Source organism: Pelodiscus sinensis, chromosome 1 (assembly GCF_052426305.1).
Source record: "Pelodiscus sinensis isolate ZL-2025 chromosome 1, ASM5242630v1, whole genome shotgun sequence".
In the NCBI taxonomy this organism is placed as follows: domain Eukaryota; kingdom Metazoa; phylum Chordata; order Testudines; family Trionychidae; genus Pelodiscus; species Pelodiscus sinensis.
This window is the reverse complement of record NC_143052.1, coordinates 129,543,376-129,560,408: the sequence shown is the minus strand read 5'-3', so window position 1 is coordinate 129,560,408 and position 17,033 is coordinate 129,543,376. Positions and strand designations below refer to the sequence as shown.

At 43.3% G+C, this 17,033-nt stretch overlaps 1 protein-coding gene across 7 annotated transcripts in view; it reads left to right on the top strand.

Annotated features, from left to right (window-relative positions):
- The window catches only part of LOC102450231 (protein mono-ADP-ribosyltransferase PARP12-like), a 41,300-nt gene that overhangs the window by 16,834 nt on the left and 7,433 nt on the right, over positions 1 to 17,033 (top strand). For 4 of the 7 annotated variants that reach the window (XM_075900893.2, XM_075900918.2, XM_075900910.2 and 1 more), the window contains 7 exons: positions 1,311 to 1,412; positions 6,201 to 6,324; positions 7,750 to 7,918; positions 8,496 to 8,543; positions 11,279 to 11,399; positions 12,306 to 12,402; positions 13,157 to 13,238. In XM_075900893.2, coding sequence (XP_075757008.2) covers positions 1,311 to 1,412; positions 6,201 to 6,324; positions 7,750 to 7,918; positions 8,496 to 8,543; positions 11,279 to 11,399; positions 12,306 to 12,402; positions 13,157 to 13,238 — 743 coding nt within the window. Of the gene's footprint in view, positions 1 to 1,310; positions 1,413 to 6,200; positions 6,325 to 7,749; positions 7,919 to 8,495; positions 8,544 to 11,278; positions 11,400 to 12,305; positions 12,403 to 13,156; positions 13,239 to 15,952; positions 16,036 to 17,033 lie in introns of all 7 variants that reach the window. The other 3 variants (XR_012896470.2, XR_012896469.2, XM_075900901.2) reach the window with 2 other exon arrangements.

Below are 17,033 nucleotides of genomic sequence, written 5' to 3'. Positions count from 1 at the left end.
TGACACATTCCAGAAGGTTAGCACAGGCTTACCCCAACATAGTTATAGCATAAACACACTCCTTGAAGATGATAAAGGGATGCATTGATCCTGCTTAAAATAAGGATGAAAGGGTAATGGGTGGGAAAGTACAAGGTGTGGGCTGGTAATAGGGATGTAAATACCCCTTTAAAACGTTAACTGGTTAAACAATTAAAATGATGTCATGTAACTGGAATCCAGAAATCCCGTAGTGGGTGGGGGGGGGGGAGGGTGGCTCCTCCAGCCCAGCCCAGCCCTCCATCAGTGACAGGGCTGCTCTGGCTGGCCGGGAGTGCTCCAGCCCACCTACGTCACCAAGTAATCAGTAAGCATCATCCAGTAAGGGTAATGCTTACCAGGAAATTAGTTACATCCTCAGCTGGTAACTAATCATATCAGAAGTTTAATATGTAACTTGTTTGTATTAATGTATAAAAGAGAAATCATGTTAGGGTCACTAGCATTTTGTGTGCGTGTGTGGCGCGTGCATGTGTGTGTGCATGCGTGCATTCGTTTGTTCGTTCTCCCCTCATGCTGTCCCAGTCCTGTGCAGGTAGTTGGTTTAGCAGACCTCAGGAGTACCACCCAGAAAGACCACAGGCTTGGTTCAGTGGTGAAGGCACTGACAATAAATATGGCCAAATGAGGGACAGACCTAGTATCCTAGACGAGCTACAGGTACACTAACACTTGTATGCCCACAGTGTTACCAGGTCGGTGAGCAACAGGAGTCTCTGCTGTCCCCGAGGTTGGACAAACATGCCCTTCCTATGATTTTCTCTTCTATACATTGACACAAATGAGTTACATATGAATACCCAGTGCCTCATACTTCTTAGCAGAACTTGGGTTTTAGCAATGTCATTGCCAACTACTGGACAGTGAACTTGTAGGCATCTGCTTTGACAATGGGCTTACATTGCAGCAAGGGAGGTTTAGGTTGGACATTAGAAAAAACTTCCTAACTGTTAGAGTGGTTAAACACTGGAATAAATTGCCTAGGGAGGTTGTGGAATTTCCATCACGAGCTATTTAAAAGCAGGTTGGATAGACATCTATCAGGGATGATCTTTGTGGTGCTTGGTCCTGCTGTGTGGGCAAGGGACTGGACTTGATGACCTCTTGAGGTCCCTTCTAGTTCTAGTATTCTCTGTTTCTATGGCCTGACTTTGGTTCAGAGCATGGCCTGACTTTGTTGCCTATCAGACAGAACCGAGACTCAGACCCATCTGTTTTTTTTCCTCTTGCAAGGTGATTTGTTGTTGTGATCTAAAATGTTCTTTCTACAGGTATTAAAGCGGTTCCTTCTACTAAAGTTCCTGTGCGCAAAGACATTGAAAAACGTGATGAGATATGCCTGTACTATATCTGGAGGCACTGCATACATAAAGGTAAGTCTGACTAATAGTGTTCTCCATTAAATGTCAACAGGAACTACCCAGTGCAGACTATGCATCTCTGACTAGAAATGGGAAACTTTCATATCTTAATCACTGGCTTAACATTGATAGTAATGATTCTCCATCCCATATCTGATGCCCTCAGGGTGGCTTGGCCCAAAACAAGGACTAAAAGCTGTCACAATGGTGATACGATTCAGAGGAAAAGCCAAAGGCTGAACAGACAAACACGGATGTGTCCTGAGATGGGCCCTCCCAATTAGAGCCGGGTCATGCTGGAGGGGCAGGGGAACTGCTTGCATGTTTGTGTGTCTAGAGTAGATTGGTCTCCAGAACTGTTAAACCTAATACTTTTGGTGAGTGAGGGTTTTTTTTAAAAAGATAAAAATCCCAGAATTCTGCTGTTTTCAGCTTCTCTGAATGGTATCTGTTTGGGTACATCTACACAGCAGTGTTATTTCGGAATAACTGACATTATTCCGAAATAACATAGTCCATGTCTACACTGCAAGCAGTTATTTCGACTTAAGGTTGAAATAATGTCGAGCTGGAGGACTTCTTACTCTGACTCCTGTAGCCCTCATTTTATGAGGAGTTAGGGAAGTTGGAGGAAGAGTGCTCTTTCTTGGACTTCCTGCTGTGTAAACAGTGCCAAAAGTCAAAATAAGCTATTTCGACTTCAGCTATGCAATCGACGTAGCTCAAGTTGCATAGCTTATTCCGGCTTTAGCCCTGCTGTGTGGATGTGCCCTTACAGGTTTTTTAACCTCCCTGGACTCTCAGTGAGGGATTTAAAAGTAGCCAGCCTTTCACAAAAAAACAAAATTCAAAACAAGACTACAAAAAGAAGCAGCAGATCTGCTATTCATTTGCAAATTTAACATGATCAAGTTAAGACTGAATAAGGTTTCAGATTGATTTACTACAAAGGCACTTTTCCCTTTCTTGGTATTCACATCTCCCCATCAGCTGCTGAGAGTGAGCCAGGTCCACCTTGACTCAATTGGCCTCCCTAACACTGGTCCTACACTTGATAAGTAACTCCCTTCTTTTGATATGCTAGTATGTGTGTGACGGAATTGAATGGGAAGTTTCCTCTGGCTAGGACTCCGATACAGGTTGGACCTCCCTTGTCTAGCACTCTCGGGATCTGAGCAGCTAAGATACCTATTAGTTGCATGTCTGTGTGGCTATGAAGCTGTTTTCTGAGCTCTGCTCAGAAGTTCAAAGCTCCCGTGCAGGCAGGGAGCTCAACTGACCGGCAAGGGGGGCGGGGAATTGTCTCGCTAAGCAAACAGCTAAATGGAGCTGCACATGATTGAAGCTGAGCAGCTCCTAGAGCAGATACAGAAAGAAGATAAGGAGGGAATAAGTGGGGGGAGTGAGGGAGAGGAGAGGGAGGAGGAGAAGGGTGGGAGGGAGTAATTGGCTGAAGGGGTGTCAGAGGAGAGGGGAGTTTGGGAGAGAAGCAGAAACTCAGCACTCTCAAGCCTCCTGGGAGGAGGAGGTGGGAGGGTGCTGGCATCTATGCAGTGAGATGCAGTGAGGTGGAGGCAGGGGGCAGTTTGCTTGGGGTGTCCCTGACTCACTTGCTGCTGTCTTCTCTGTCTAGGTTGGAGGGAAGGGAGGAAAACTGGCTGGGGGGTACGCCAGGACATTTGTATGATAACATTTCAAACAAAGTTGACATAGGTGTCAATGGCTTAAAGTAAGAAAGAAAAAACATCTTTTTAACAGATTTTTTTTTTGAGGGTTGCAGGTATCTAAAACTCTGATCTTAATGATTTTTAAAAATCTCGTGTTCCTAATTAATACTAGGGATCTGAATGACTGGTCGACTATCCAATAAGCAAATGCTTATCGGATAGTCGACACACTTGTTGACTAGTCGCTTCCCCTCCCCCCCCACCCCGCCCCAGATGCCTCTATCAGAAAGAGGCAGCAAGGAGGGTGAGGAGAAGAGGGGTGCTTCAAAGCAGCAGCGCCACGTGAAGCCTGCACCATGCGGCGCTGCTGCTTTGAAATGCTGCGAGGAGCATGGCGCCAGCAAGGGACTGCAGAAGTCCCCCGTTGGCCCAGTGCTCCCGCAGTGCTTTCGCCTTTGAAGTGTAGCAACAGTGTTGGGACTGTTGCTACACTTCAAAGGCGAAGGAGCCCTTATTGACTAATCGAATAATCGATGCACATTGCATCGACTGTTCGATTAGCCCATTAATCTAAATTTAACATCTCTAATTAATACAGGGAATATTAGATTGCATTAAGGCTAGATCTTTCCTTTGTGGTAGAGTTCTGGCTTTTATGAATCAAAAGTAGCAAGTACTAGGTGTGTTGCTTATTGTTTTGTAGGATGAAACCTTATTTGCAAGCTCTTTGAAACATGCATCTGTCTACATACTCTGAAGCCATGTGTTAATTTGTTCTGGGGCATCTACTGTTCATTTCGTTAGTCTCTAAGGGTATGTCTACACTACCCTCCTAGTTCAAACTAGGAGGGTAATGTAGGCATACCGCACTTGCAAATGAAGCCCGGGATTTGAATTTCCCGGGCTTCATTTGCATAAGCGGGGAGCCGCCATTTTTAAAACCCCGCTGGTTCGAACCCCGTGCAGCGCGGCTACACGGGGCACGAACTAGGTAGTTCGAACTAGGCTTCCTAGTTCGAACTACCGTTACTTCTCATTTCACGAGGAGTAACGGTAGTTCGAACTAGGAAGCCTAGTTCGAACTACCTAGTTCGTGCCCCGTGTAGCCGCGCTGCACGGGGTTCGAACCAGCGGGGTTTTAAAAATGGCGGCTCCCCGCTTATGCAAATGAAGCCCGGGAAATTCAAATCCCGGGCTTCATTTGCAAGTGCGGTATGCCTACATTACCCCAGCGGGGTAGTGTAGACATACCCTAAGGTGCTGTGGGACCATTCTTTTTTTTAAATAGTTTTTTCTGTTAGACTAACATGGCTATCCCTCTGAGCGTGAGTTGGTGACATACACAAGGTGAAAGTTTCAAACCGGGGGATTCTATACATTCCCCAGATAAACTGTATAAGCCTTAATAGATGCCCAAAGGAAAATTCAACCTTCCCAAGGATAGAACATGTTAGCGGGAACACTACCGAGCAGTCTTGGATGAGGGAATTTATCGAACTAAGGCAGATCCCCTGCCACAAGCTCCCTCAGTCTGCCACTCTCCCAACCACTGACTCCTTCAGCCACGCTGCCAACCAGGCAATGTGGTTGCCCCAGCCCCACTGCCAGCATTGCAGCATGTAACCCCGGCTCCGATGCTGTGGCACCAGCCCTACCGCTGGATGTCTTGTGGCTCCGGCTGAGCTGCCCTAGTCCCAGCCAGGTTGCCGCAAGAGCACCAGTCCGGCTGCCATCCAGCAGACTGCTGGGTTGCCCTGGACCCGCTGCCACAGTGCTGCTACCACTGCCAGGCTGCAAAGGCTCTGGCCCCACTTTCACCAGCCTTGCCATGCGTAGGGCTCTCTCCTGCTGGCCCTCCTGCCCTGGAGCTCTGTCACTCAGAAACATCCATGATCCAGCTGGTTTAGGGAGGTGCAACCAGTATATACAATCTCCCTACTCTGTGATTTCCAGTCCATGCGACTGACAAAGCAGTTTTTACCCACTAAAGCTTATGCCCAAATCAATCTGTTAATCTTTAAGGTGCCTCAAAACTCTGTTTTTAAAGAGTGACTTGACCCTGATGCACTCTGCAGCATCTCAAGGCCAATGCAAGTGCTGGCTAAAGGAAGGAACTCAGCTTCACTCTGCCTCTGTCCGAAGTGTGAGATAAAATAATAGCTTGATATAAATACAGAGGAGACAGAACTGAATGGAGAGTTTCCTCTGGCTAGGGCTCAGATTCAATGGCTATTTGGGGCAGGGATCATCTTCTTTTTTCTGTATTTGTGCAGTGCCTACTGCCACAGAGGGGACCTAGTCCATAACTGGGACTTTAGGCACTGCAGCTATTACAAATAATAATAATAATAATAATGAATTTTTCCTCACTCCTGCTCTGGCTGCTTGATGGACATGGAAGTTTTGCCAGTCCTGTATGCAGGGACGCATATGGACCTCCCTCTCCTTAGTCCACTGAAGGAACATGATGGCCCAAAGACAGCAGGAGGAAGCCCTACAGCTCTGTCCAGCCCCCACACTTTGCCTGCAGAACAATTTGGCTGCCTCTGTGCTTTATACCCTGTAGCGTTGCAGTTCTGTATTGCTTTGGGCCGTGCCTTCAGCATGTTCCCCTTTCTGGTCCTGAAACTCTTTTTTTAAGAGACTGAGGGAGCAACAAAACTGCACACATAGCACATGGGTTTCCCTGGTGAAATCTGTTTGTTTAACCTTGTGTGAGAAATTACACACTCTCTCCCTGCGGTGTTTTGGGGCTGAGCTGATAAATGCTGAGTCATATCTACGTGTTACAGTGATAAACAATAGTGCTCTCACGCATGCCTGTGTTGATTGTCAGGGCTGTATCTAAGCAAAGAAAGTTGTGTGAACTATGACTTACAATCAACAATATAAAGAGCTTACAGCGCTTTACTGGGTAGAAGGGGCATGTTTCAACTCTTGCTTCAGTTTCACTCCAATCTAGCTCTGACTTCAGTGGCCTAACTTTGATTTACCCTGATGCAAATGAGAGCAGAATCAAACTGAGGGAATAAAAACGCATTGCAGGATTTACCACTAGGTTCATTTCAGTGTCTTGCCATCAGTCTGTTCTAAGGTTGTGTGAACTCTTTAGCATATTTGGTTTTTTTTGCAGATAACTGCAGGATGATTCATTATTTTCTGCCTTATCGATGGCAGACATTTAATGGAGTCAACTGGATTGATCTTCCCAGAATGGAGGTAGTCGAAAAGGCTTATTGTGACCCCCAAAACGACAGGTATAGCGACGCTTAAAACCTCTGTGCTGGCTCTGGTAAAGGCACTGCATAGCTCTGTGGTAGCACAAGGGCAGCCTAGCTCAGTTTCTGGTTAACTCCTTACCTCAAGAGAATTTGGGACATTAATGCTTGATGCCCATAGACAAGACTTCTCCCAAAAGCCGTTTGATGACCTCTGAAGCTTCTGTTCAAGCCTTCTCAGTAACATAAATTGTTGCTGAATGGGGTCTCTGAGAATATACAGAGACAACCTGAGTGTGCACAGGAAACGAGAGAAAGGTTAGACAGAAGAAGGCTTCATGTTCTTGGAGTAAGTGGAAGAACCCATAGAGTTCTGTGCTGCAGTTGAGATTATATAGGGTAATGAAATGTGTAGCATTTGGTTCACAGACTGGGTGTGTAATAAAATAGAATTTATAAAGCAGTTATTTGTAATAACTCTTCAGAGCCTGTGGATTGTGTAAGTCAATACAAGCTTTATAGTTGTCAATCCTTTATACGGCCAATGTTTGGAACTTGCCTTGAGGAATCTTGTATGAAGTCCTCCATTGTGAAGGATGGGCACATCGTGGTGGATCTTATTCATCCAAGCTATAGGATGCAATGGGAGCATCGTTTATGGTCACCCTCTTTCGTATTCATTCCTTCTGTGACAGACCCAGCACTTGGATCTTGGGGCTCTGGGGCTCTCTGAAGCCCAGGATTGGCAAAAATAAGATTTGTTTGAGAGTTCTTGCCTACCCAAGAACAAAGAAATTTGGTTCTGTTTCTGTAATACCTGTTCTCAGGCAGCATAGCACAGGATCAGGGCTTTTATCCATCTGTATCTGGCAGGGCACTTGGCTTGAGCCAGCCCAGGCTTATTTTAAGTCAAATTCCAAAGCTTTACAAGGATTAAAATCAGGCACATTCAAAGTGCAGCATAATGCAGCCTATAGAGTCCACACATGTGGCCATTCCCTCTATAACTGCAACATGAGAAGAATGCTGATCAACTGCAGGTTTTTATTGCTGATTAACTGCAACGTGACACAATTTATACTCTTCTAGTAAGAGGCAAACAACTACTGGCATCATGTGCATTTGTGAGTCATTACAAAAAACATCAATAAATAAATTAGGGCTAGCCAATAAACTTTTCTAGACAGTCAGCAGTGATGCTTCTGGCGTCATGTAGTTTGCATGCTCTGTGTTAGAGATATGGACAGGGTTAGTTTTTATCTGGTGTTCAGTTCTCAGTCCCAAGAATCTGAAACTCTTAAATCAGAGCATGTTTGTGTGGGGCAATTTTCTTGAGCAAACTTAACTTAGAAGCAGTGCTGCCAGTTCTGCCTCTAATGTATAAATTTGGAAGCTCTTTCAGCTGGTGATCAGAGAGGATAAGTAAGTTAGCACTGGTGTCATTTTCTGAATTTCTGTCTCTAGCGTAGCAGACCAGAACATCAATTTCAAGTCACTTTCCTCTACTTCTACTTTGTTTCGACGTCTCTCCACACCTTCATCGGTTACAAAGCCCTCCAAATTCATACTGACAACAAAATGGATTTGGTACTGGAAAAATGATCTAGGCAAGTGGATTGAATATGGGAAACAGGTGAGCACCTTGTAATGTCCATGCCCTCTGAACCATCTCTGGAGAGATGTCACAAATACAGTTTCCTCTCCTGGATAGTAACCTATAGATCTTACTTATTTATTTGCTTTTTGATTAATTAAGCCAACGAGCCCCTTCCCATTGCTTAATTAGTAAATAAAACAGCCTGAGCACCGACTGTACGTGGGTATTTATTTCTGGCAAAGCAAGCACTATAAGCTGTTCTAGGTGCCCCCTCAAAAGAGCACCTGATAATCTTGTACCAGTTTCTCTCTCCCTTCCTAAAATAACATGAGAAAAGCTAAGACTTGCTTAGATTTCTTAGCCTCTTGGATACAGCAGGCCTAGTGATGGAAAATCATACTCAAGATTTATAGGGCATTCCAGGAGAATGCCTTTCCAATAGCATTATGCATAAGAAAACTGTGATAACATTATTAAGGTTGCAAAGTCAAGCACTCCAAAACTGAGAGATGCCAGAATGAAAGTTGCCTGTGCAACCTTAATTTGGCTCCCTTGTGTATATGCACTGATACAATCTTTAACAACATGATCACATTTTATTTTTTTCCCATAGGACTTCAGCCTTAGAGAGAGATCAGGATGGATGTTGATCAATGAAGGGGTAGTTATTCAATATTTATTTATACCCTCTTCATTCAGTTGTGAGGCAAGGCTTTATTTACTGCCCACCGTCCAAACCTGGCACTTAATAAAGAGTTCTACATTTTCTCCTTGGCTTTTCTGTGGCTGTCATGACTATAGTATGTGAATGCTTCATAACATCCATGAATTAATCTTCACAAGACCCCGATGAGATGAAGGGATACTATTATCCTTATTTTACAAACCGGGAGCTGAGGCACAGAGCGCTTAAAACTAAAACTGTCAAGTGCCCACTGATCTTAATACTGGCATTTCGTTTTTAATGTGCAGTTTTGCAGCCTGAACATTCTCTTAATGTAAACTTCTGTGTGCACTTTCTTATTAAGAAAAAAAAAGATAGAGAAGCAAATTGACAAAAGAGAAATTTCATCATATGAAACAATTTTGACCCTGTCATAGGAACTATCTATCCCAGGCTGGTTTATCAGCCAAAGTATTAGCAAAGCCACTGCCTGCTAGCTCAGCTGGAAGTGATTGGCAGCCTACAGAAGCTGTGAGGTTAAAAGGGCAGCAAGGTGAGGTTAAAAGGGCTGCAAGGTAAGTGGGCAAAGCAGCTGCCTGAGAGGATCCTTCCTGCAGAATGAGAAGCTGCCAGACAAACCAATGGTCTAAAGGGGGCAGAAGGCTGTCAGGATTACAGAAGGGCTGGTTCTCATTGTTCCAAACAAGGATCCCGAGCTGGAAACAAGGCAGGCGTAGGTTCCCCTTTCTACCTTGGCCAGCAACTTTTAGAGAAGTTGTTCCTAAACCCAGGATACCTGAGGCTCATTAGCCCCTATTGGAGCCAAAGAATTTCTGCCGTCTCATTGTCCTAATCGGGACAAAGGTTATTGAAGCCCTGAACAGGGGGATTGATTCTCAGTAAGGACTTGACAAATGCAGAATTGGGTTTGGTAGCATAAGAGGGAAGGAGCCTTGGAGGTATAGCTCCTTGTCCTATCACGAGATGCTTACTCCCCCCACGTTTCTGACTCCCATGTGGATCATCAGCAGGGTTGGAGATAATGGAGCCACTGGCAGCAGTAGTAGGCTGTTATCCTTATAAGTGGACCATCCTATAGGAGGCGATGAAAGAGCCACTTTGTCAATGGATTATTTATGCATTTTCTAGATGACAAAGAAACATTGGGATTTGGGGGTCCTGAGTTCTGTTCCAGGTTGTGGAAAGGAGTATGTCCTTGTCCTCCTCAGTCTGTCTCCTAGTATATTTCTCACACCTATTTCTGCCTGCTGTGCTCTTCTACATCATACCCTGTCCCTGCTTTCGCTTTTGCATGTGATACAGGCTGCCTCCTCTTCCTCCCTGGTACCTGGGCACCAGCAGTGGAGCACTGAGAGCACAGAAGAAAGTCTTTCTGGTCTCTGTTCATGTGTCTGACACGAAAGTTGGCCCCAAATGTCTGATAGGAAGATTTGCAGGAAAAGCTCTCTGAGCCCCTGTAGTGCTGAGCTGGAGCATGCTCTGCTTGGACAGAATGTTTGAAGAAGTTAGATGCCAGACTCCTTACAAGCTTCTGTGGAGCATGTGAGCTTGTGAAAATAGCAATATTCAAAGGCTTATCAACTTAGCCAAATTCATGTGGATTGTAACCAGGACAACAAAAGGCGCCTGTCTGATCCCAGGGAAGTCCCCCAATTTGCCAAAATTTCAAGGGTCTGCTCCCAAAGAATGAGGGCTGGAGAGCTTCTCAGCAAAATGATTGCAAGAAAGTTTTAAATAATGGCAATTGTTTTCTCTTGGTCTAATCTTAGCTAAAACTTTTCAAAATAATTTAGCCTGCATTGGACTCCCAGCATGGGAAAGTTCCGCCTGAATAGTTAAAGTTTAGCAAAGTTATAAGCAACTGTAATGGTGTCACAGCCAGCTGCCAGTCTACTAGAGAGATCCCTGCATGAGCAGCTATAGCCTGGCATAGGAAGAGAAACGCTCTCCCAGCCTGTTCACAACCAGTAACATTTTGAACGCCACCGGGTGCCTACATTTCCAGTTGAAGTCAATGGGAGCTGCAGATTAGATGACAGGTGGGGCATTTGGAACCTTGGATGGCATGAAAAGCAATTTGAATCTTGGGGAAGTCAGTGATCAGTGGTTAAGTGGTTCAATTTTACATTGGACTTGACATCATTAGATTTCAAAGATAATGCCCCATGGAGATGAATGAGGCATTTCTCATGTCCAGCAGTGTTTGGGTGGGTTTCTTTATTGTACAGAATTTTTGAGAGGCACAGGAGGGTAATGACACCCTTTCCTTATACGGCACTTTGAGATCGATGCATTGTAGGCATTGTAACTGCCAAGGATTATGATCATTATTTATTTTTGTCTTGGTCTCATTCTCCACCAAGCACCTTTAGCTTCTTGCTGTGCCCAGAGCAAAGTTTCTGACCCTGTGTACCTCCTTCAAAGTCTCTGCCTCAGTCTTCCAAAGCTGACCTCCATCCCTCCACCATATTTTCCCACTCTCAGTCCTTCACTGTGTTAGACCTGATATAGATATGTCCAGGGATCTGTCCGTTTATTTACCTGTATAGGACCAGGCCCACTTATCATATATAAGCACTATAATATTTTACTAGCAGAGGTCAGAAATCATGGCTCGCATTTATCAACGAATGAAATTGGCAGCTGTGCAACAACTTTTGTCCTTCCCGATGGGCTTAAACTTGCTGTCTTTCCACCCTTCCATTCTATAGGATGGGCTGCGTGACGCTTCTGCGCTAACTTCTGATGACTTGGAGAATTTATTTCTGGCGGCTCCAAATGACACGGTGCAATTTCAAGCTGGATCCCAAAATTATGAGATCAGTTTTAAAGGTACTGTAGCCCTTTAATTCAAATTGAGCACAATGCATTATAGCTTATATTTAGTCTAATAGCTGTCACATGCCATATTGCAGTGCTTTTCCACAAGATGGCCTGTGAAAGCTACTAGACTATATAGAAGTGTACAGAGGGAAAACCCTGTAATAGGTTTGGCTGTAGAGTTTTATGAAGAAAGAAAACGAGTTCACCTGTGCAATATCTTTTGGGGGGAGAAGCCTGCAATCTGTAAAGTAGTGAAGGTATTAAGTAAGTGAACACACACTAACATATTCCTTCTCCACTTCACAGATTGCAGGTTTCTTTCCCCAAACAGTATTGAAGTAGAGAAGGAATATGTCAGTGTGTGTTCACTTACTTAATACCTTCTCTACTTTACAGATTGCAGGTTTCTCTCCTCAGATGATATTGCACAGGTGAACTGGGTTTTTTTCTTCTTCATAAAACTATACAGCTACTAGACTACATATAAACTATCGTGCATTGTTCAGTTTACAGATCCCTGGCAAATTAATGACAGAATAGAACAAGGCAGGAATTGGACAAAGAGGGCAGGATAAGATAAAGGGGGAAAGACGGCTTTTCTCTTCGGTTTTTTGTTTTGCTATGACTATTATTTTGTTTAAGATGGCCGTGGTTGTAGAAGAGTTTACAGGGATGCTGAAAAAACACGTCTGCTTTTCCAAAACTTTTTTCAGAAAAACAGACACATTCCTTGGACGCAGCAGTATCCCGGAAAAGTTCCGCAGTGTGGATATAGTCTTAGTAGTTGCTAAACAGACAAAAAGTTCAACTGTCAGATTCCATCAGCAGATGAATGTTTATTTCCTCTTGCAGTAGAGAGAGAGAGAGAGAAACATACATATAAATTTTAAAATAAAATACATTTTCTCTTTCAAGAAATGGTGCAGAAAAATATCCACTATCAGACTCAAAGAGAAGTCCGCAGGCGACCAAAGTTTGTGTCCTCTGAAGATGTGAAAAAGATGAAGAAAGGGTACTCAACAATGCATTCATATTTATGTTTTTTTCACCATCACATGAAATACCCCTATATGCAGGGCTCGACAAATAATACAAGAGCTGGATTCGGGCGACCTGCGCATGCACAGAACGATCTGCACATGCACAGATCACTGGACAGCGTGGCTGGCGAACAGGGCTCGTCGTGGTTTGGCAAGCCTTGCCTATATGGAATGGTGGCTACTAATGGAGAAGTTTCTTGATTCTTATTGATAATTCTGGTTTGCTGATTGCATTATGGTTGATGCTACGGCAGATGCAATGGTTCTTGTTTACCTCAAAGTACTGCATTCTTTGGTTGAATCATGTAACAAACTGCTGGTTTGCAGATAGTATTAGCAGTGCCACAATCTGTGTGCAATGCTGCAGTGTCTCTGCTGCAGTGTCTCTGCTGCATGAACAGGAATCTGTCTGTTCCTGTCCTACATGGGGTAAAAGGAGAAAAAGGTGTTGATGGGGAGGAACATGTCTGTTACAAAAGCATAGCATGGGGCTAAGAAATGTTGCCCACCAGAAAAAGGGGGAATCGTTCCTGTAGGGAACCTAGTCACGTGACAATATTTAATTGATAATATGACATAAGTAGCAAGATTAAATCTGTGTTGTCTAATTCTGACTGGGGAAATGACCAAAAAAGACTTATTTTGAGGGGACCCTGTCAGTTAAGGAGAAGACTGGAGTGGAAGTACTATAGATTCATTCCTAGTTTTCTTTTTGTTTTTCAACAGCCAAACAGGGACTGCTGCTACTCCAGATCAAAACTATCCTAAACACTGGGACAAATCAGCATTGCCTGACATGGGGTACAAGGTACTTGTGTTTTCTCCTTTCGGTTCCAGTGAGATTGGGTTGTTCCTATGCAGGGTCTTGTAATGGAAAGGCCCTGAACCCAAAGGAACATGATAAAATTTCCATGTCTAGTGAAACATGCCATTTGAGAATATAGTTACAAAGAGCCAGATTTTAAAAAGTATTTAGGGTCAACATCTATGCAACTCCTAGGGCATATCTAGACTATGCGGAATGGTCGAAAGAGGATATGCAAATTTTGTGGGAATTGCATATCTTCTTCCAATCGCACTTTAAAAAGCAGAGCTTTCGAAAGTGAAAGTAGTTTAGTAGCGGCTTTTTTTGGCAACCCCCCCCTTGTCGAAAAGCCGCAAAAAAAACTCATTTTTGAGGCTTACACGGCTTTTCGACAAAGGGGGGAGTTCGTCAAAAAAGCCACGTCTAAACTACTTTCACTTTCGAAAGCTCTGTTTTCGAAAGTGCAATCAGAAGAAGATATGCAAATTCCCGCAGAATTTGCATATTCTCTTTCGACTGTTCTGCGTAGTCTAGATGAGCCCCTTAAAACCCCACTAGGTGCTGTGCTCCCATTGATTTCATCTGCATGTTTAGGTGACTGCCTTTTAAAATATGTGGCCCACAGCGTCCTGAGGCTGCCAGTATGGATGCTAGTTGAGCTGATGGGTCTAATTTCAGTATATCGACACAGCAATTAGACCCCTGTGGCTGGCCAGTGCCAGCTGACTTGGGCTCATGGGGCTTGGATGAAAGGACTGTTTAATTGCAGAGTAGATGTTTGGGCTGGAGCCCAGGCTCGGGGACCCTGTGAGGTGGAAGGATCCTAGAGCCTGAACATCTGCACTGCAAAAATGAGGAGTCCTGTGGCACCTTAGAAATGAAGAGATTTATTTGGGCATAAGCTTTCGCGAGTAAAACCCACTTCATCGGATGAATTCAAGTTTGCGTTTTTTCAGTAGGACCTGGACTGAGAGTACCAACTCTTGCCACATAAACCACCAAAGAGCCATCCTATGATGATGATCTGATCATTACATCATGAAGTTTGGACTGGTGACTTAGAAGTGAAAATCTCCATATCCCATTGACCAACACCAAGTATTCCATTTTTTTTTAGGTCTAAGCATAGGCCAAGGACTCCTGTAAATGAGAGAGATTAAAGGTTGTTGCTAATTATAAATGGTAATTGAAAGTAGCTCTCAGATAGTGAATCTTGTACTTTGGCTTGCCTCACTGAAGCTTGCAAAATCTTTGCCCCTCTTTTCGTATCTATTTACATTAATACAGTGTTAAAATATATACACAAATAAATAAAGCTAACCAACAAGAGTGAGGCTGTTGGACGTCTAGGAGTTTTTGCTAGCAGTTTCTATAGTATTTGCATGTTGCTTCAACTGATGGATCAAAAGAAATACTGGAATCATCTAGTTAATAGTTTTTATGTGGCTAATGAATGAGACTGAGTCAAGTGCTTGGATACAGAGTACTTTTATAGTTCCTCCTTTACTTTCCTTTGGATATTCCAGCCTGTGTTCCCATCAGATACCTTGTGCAAAGCCCAGTGGAGATAGGGTTGCAGAGGTTTAAGTGCAGGCTCTATTACTTGTGGTGCCACACGTGTCCTCTGTGAAGCTGGCCAAGTCACTTGGGCACAGAATAAATTGGCGGCATGAAGAAGCTAGTTTTGGATTCGTGATTCTCAGATTGTTTTTATTCTGGCCTTATCTCCATGGCACTAAGGCAGCTGGTCTGTGCAAGGAGCTGGTTTTTAAAATGACTCCCCTCGCGGACCAGCTCCCACCTGGCACCTTATGCTGCTGCCTCTGATACAGAGGCAGCAGCATGGAGTGGCAGGGGGATCCCTGGGAGTGAGGCCAGGAGTGCATTGGCTACTGACCCCATCCCTGGGGACTATTGAATAGCTGTGTAACTACTAAAATTTCATGTGGTTACATAACTATTCAATTATGCTGTATCTAATATCCCTAGTGCCAACTGGCCCATAGGCTGTATGGACCAGATTTAGATACTCTTATTCAAGTTGGGTGCTTTTATTTACCACGAATAACTTATGGAGTAAAGTGCTACTCAGCACAAGGAAGGGGATCAGAATGTGGGCCAAGTCTTTGCTCCTCTTATCCCTGCCACTACAGCTGAATTAGGAAATTCCTCCTTGTGTATTATCAACAGAATTGTTAACAAAGGCTAGCATTTTCAAAACATTCTAAGGCAGTTAGATGCCCAATTCCCTTTAAATGGCAATGGGATTTGGAAGCCTAATTCCTTTATTTTCTTTTTTATAATCCCAACCTAAATTCCAATTCTGCATACCTGTGTGAACCTCACTGGAGGCAATGGGGTTGCACAGGCTTAATTTCACACACAATTTGACAGAAACATCTTATTACTGGTGGTGTTAATGAGGTGAGCGATTAAACGAATCTGGCTCGAGTTTCAGTCAAGTACCTTGTCTCAGTTAATGTTTGATGATAGAAGACGTAAATAGCTGCCAAGTATGAACAGTTCATAAAGTGTAGCCCAGATAGAAGCAAATCTGAGACAGATCATAAGGCTTTTTTCACAGTAGGTAATCCTCCTCTTTCACTGCATCATGACTGGCTGGGATGTTGCGTGCCTTTGTGGTGCCCTTCACAACATCTAACATCTCAGTGTTGATTAATTTTCTTCATTTTCTTCATTTCTTCTTGGCTTTGTAGACTGTTCCTGCAAATCTTTCTACACTGGAAAGGATCACATATGAGAGACTTACCAAAAAAAAAAAAAGTCTTCCCTGTTTAGTGTAAGGTCCTCAATATTCTTTTTCCTTCCCTATACATAATATTGGAGATTGTAATATTTATTCTGTAAAGTATTTTGAGACATGAATGATCCTGTGCAAAGTAAAGCTTTATATGCCTATAATCTCAGTTGTTAGATATTGATAACATGGTAGGATTAGTAAATCTGGTGTTGTGAATCCCTACCTTACTTTGTTTAATGGTGACAAAAAGGAGTTGATAATTGAAAAGATATAAATGGCAAAAGAATGAATTTTGATATTGTCTTAAAATTCCTCCTGAGGAGATTCTGCACCAAAAATGAAATATTCTTCAGACTGTATTTTAGAATTCAGTATATTTGTCAAAATAACACAATATAATCACACTATTTTCAATTATTTGATAAGAATTTTGAAATATAATACTGAAAGAATTGAAAATGGTGTGATTATATTGTGTTATTTTGACAAATAAAATATTCAGAACTTTGCAGAATTTTAATGTTTTAAAAAAAATTTCAGTGCAGAATTCCCTCAAGGGTACCAGGATTTTCTGTGGTACAAACTGGATATGAGGTGACTTGGTGGGGCTTAGTCTTCTAGAATCAGTATCAATTTACTGGTGATTGTTAATCAGTCCTGGAGATCTGAATAGGATATTTTAAAAAATGATTTTATATTATGTTGGGGGGGTGGGGGTGAGGTTCATCTCCTAGAATAGTTTGTCATAGTTGGCAACCTTACCCCAGGAGCATAAAATGTATTAATATAATATCTGCAGTGTATATTCTAGCGCACTCTACTTTTTACATAGAACTTCTAAATCTGGTAATATTTACAAGGGGTCAGGGCATTTGGTGACACTTCCCAAAGTTGTCAGGAGCCTTGATACCACCTGCCCTTAGTATGAGGCAGCCTTGTCTGTACCTACTGTGGACCAACTCCTTGAATCCACCCACCTCTGGCAACATGAGGCCTTTCAAGCCCCTCTCTCTGTGTAGATTAACGATAAGCACACA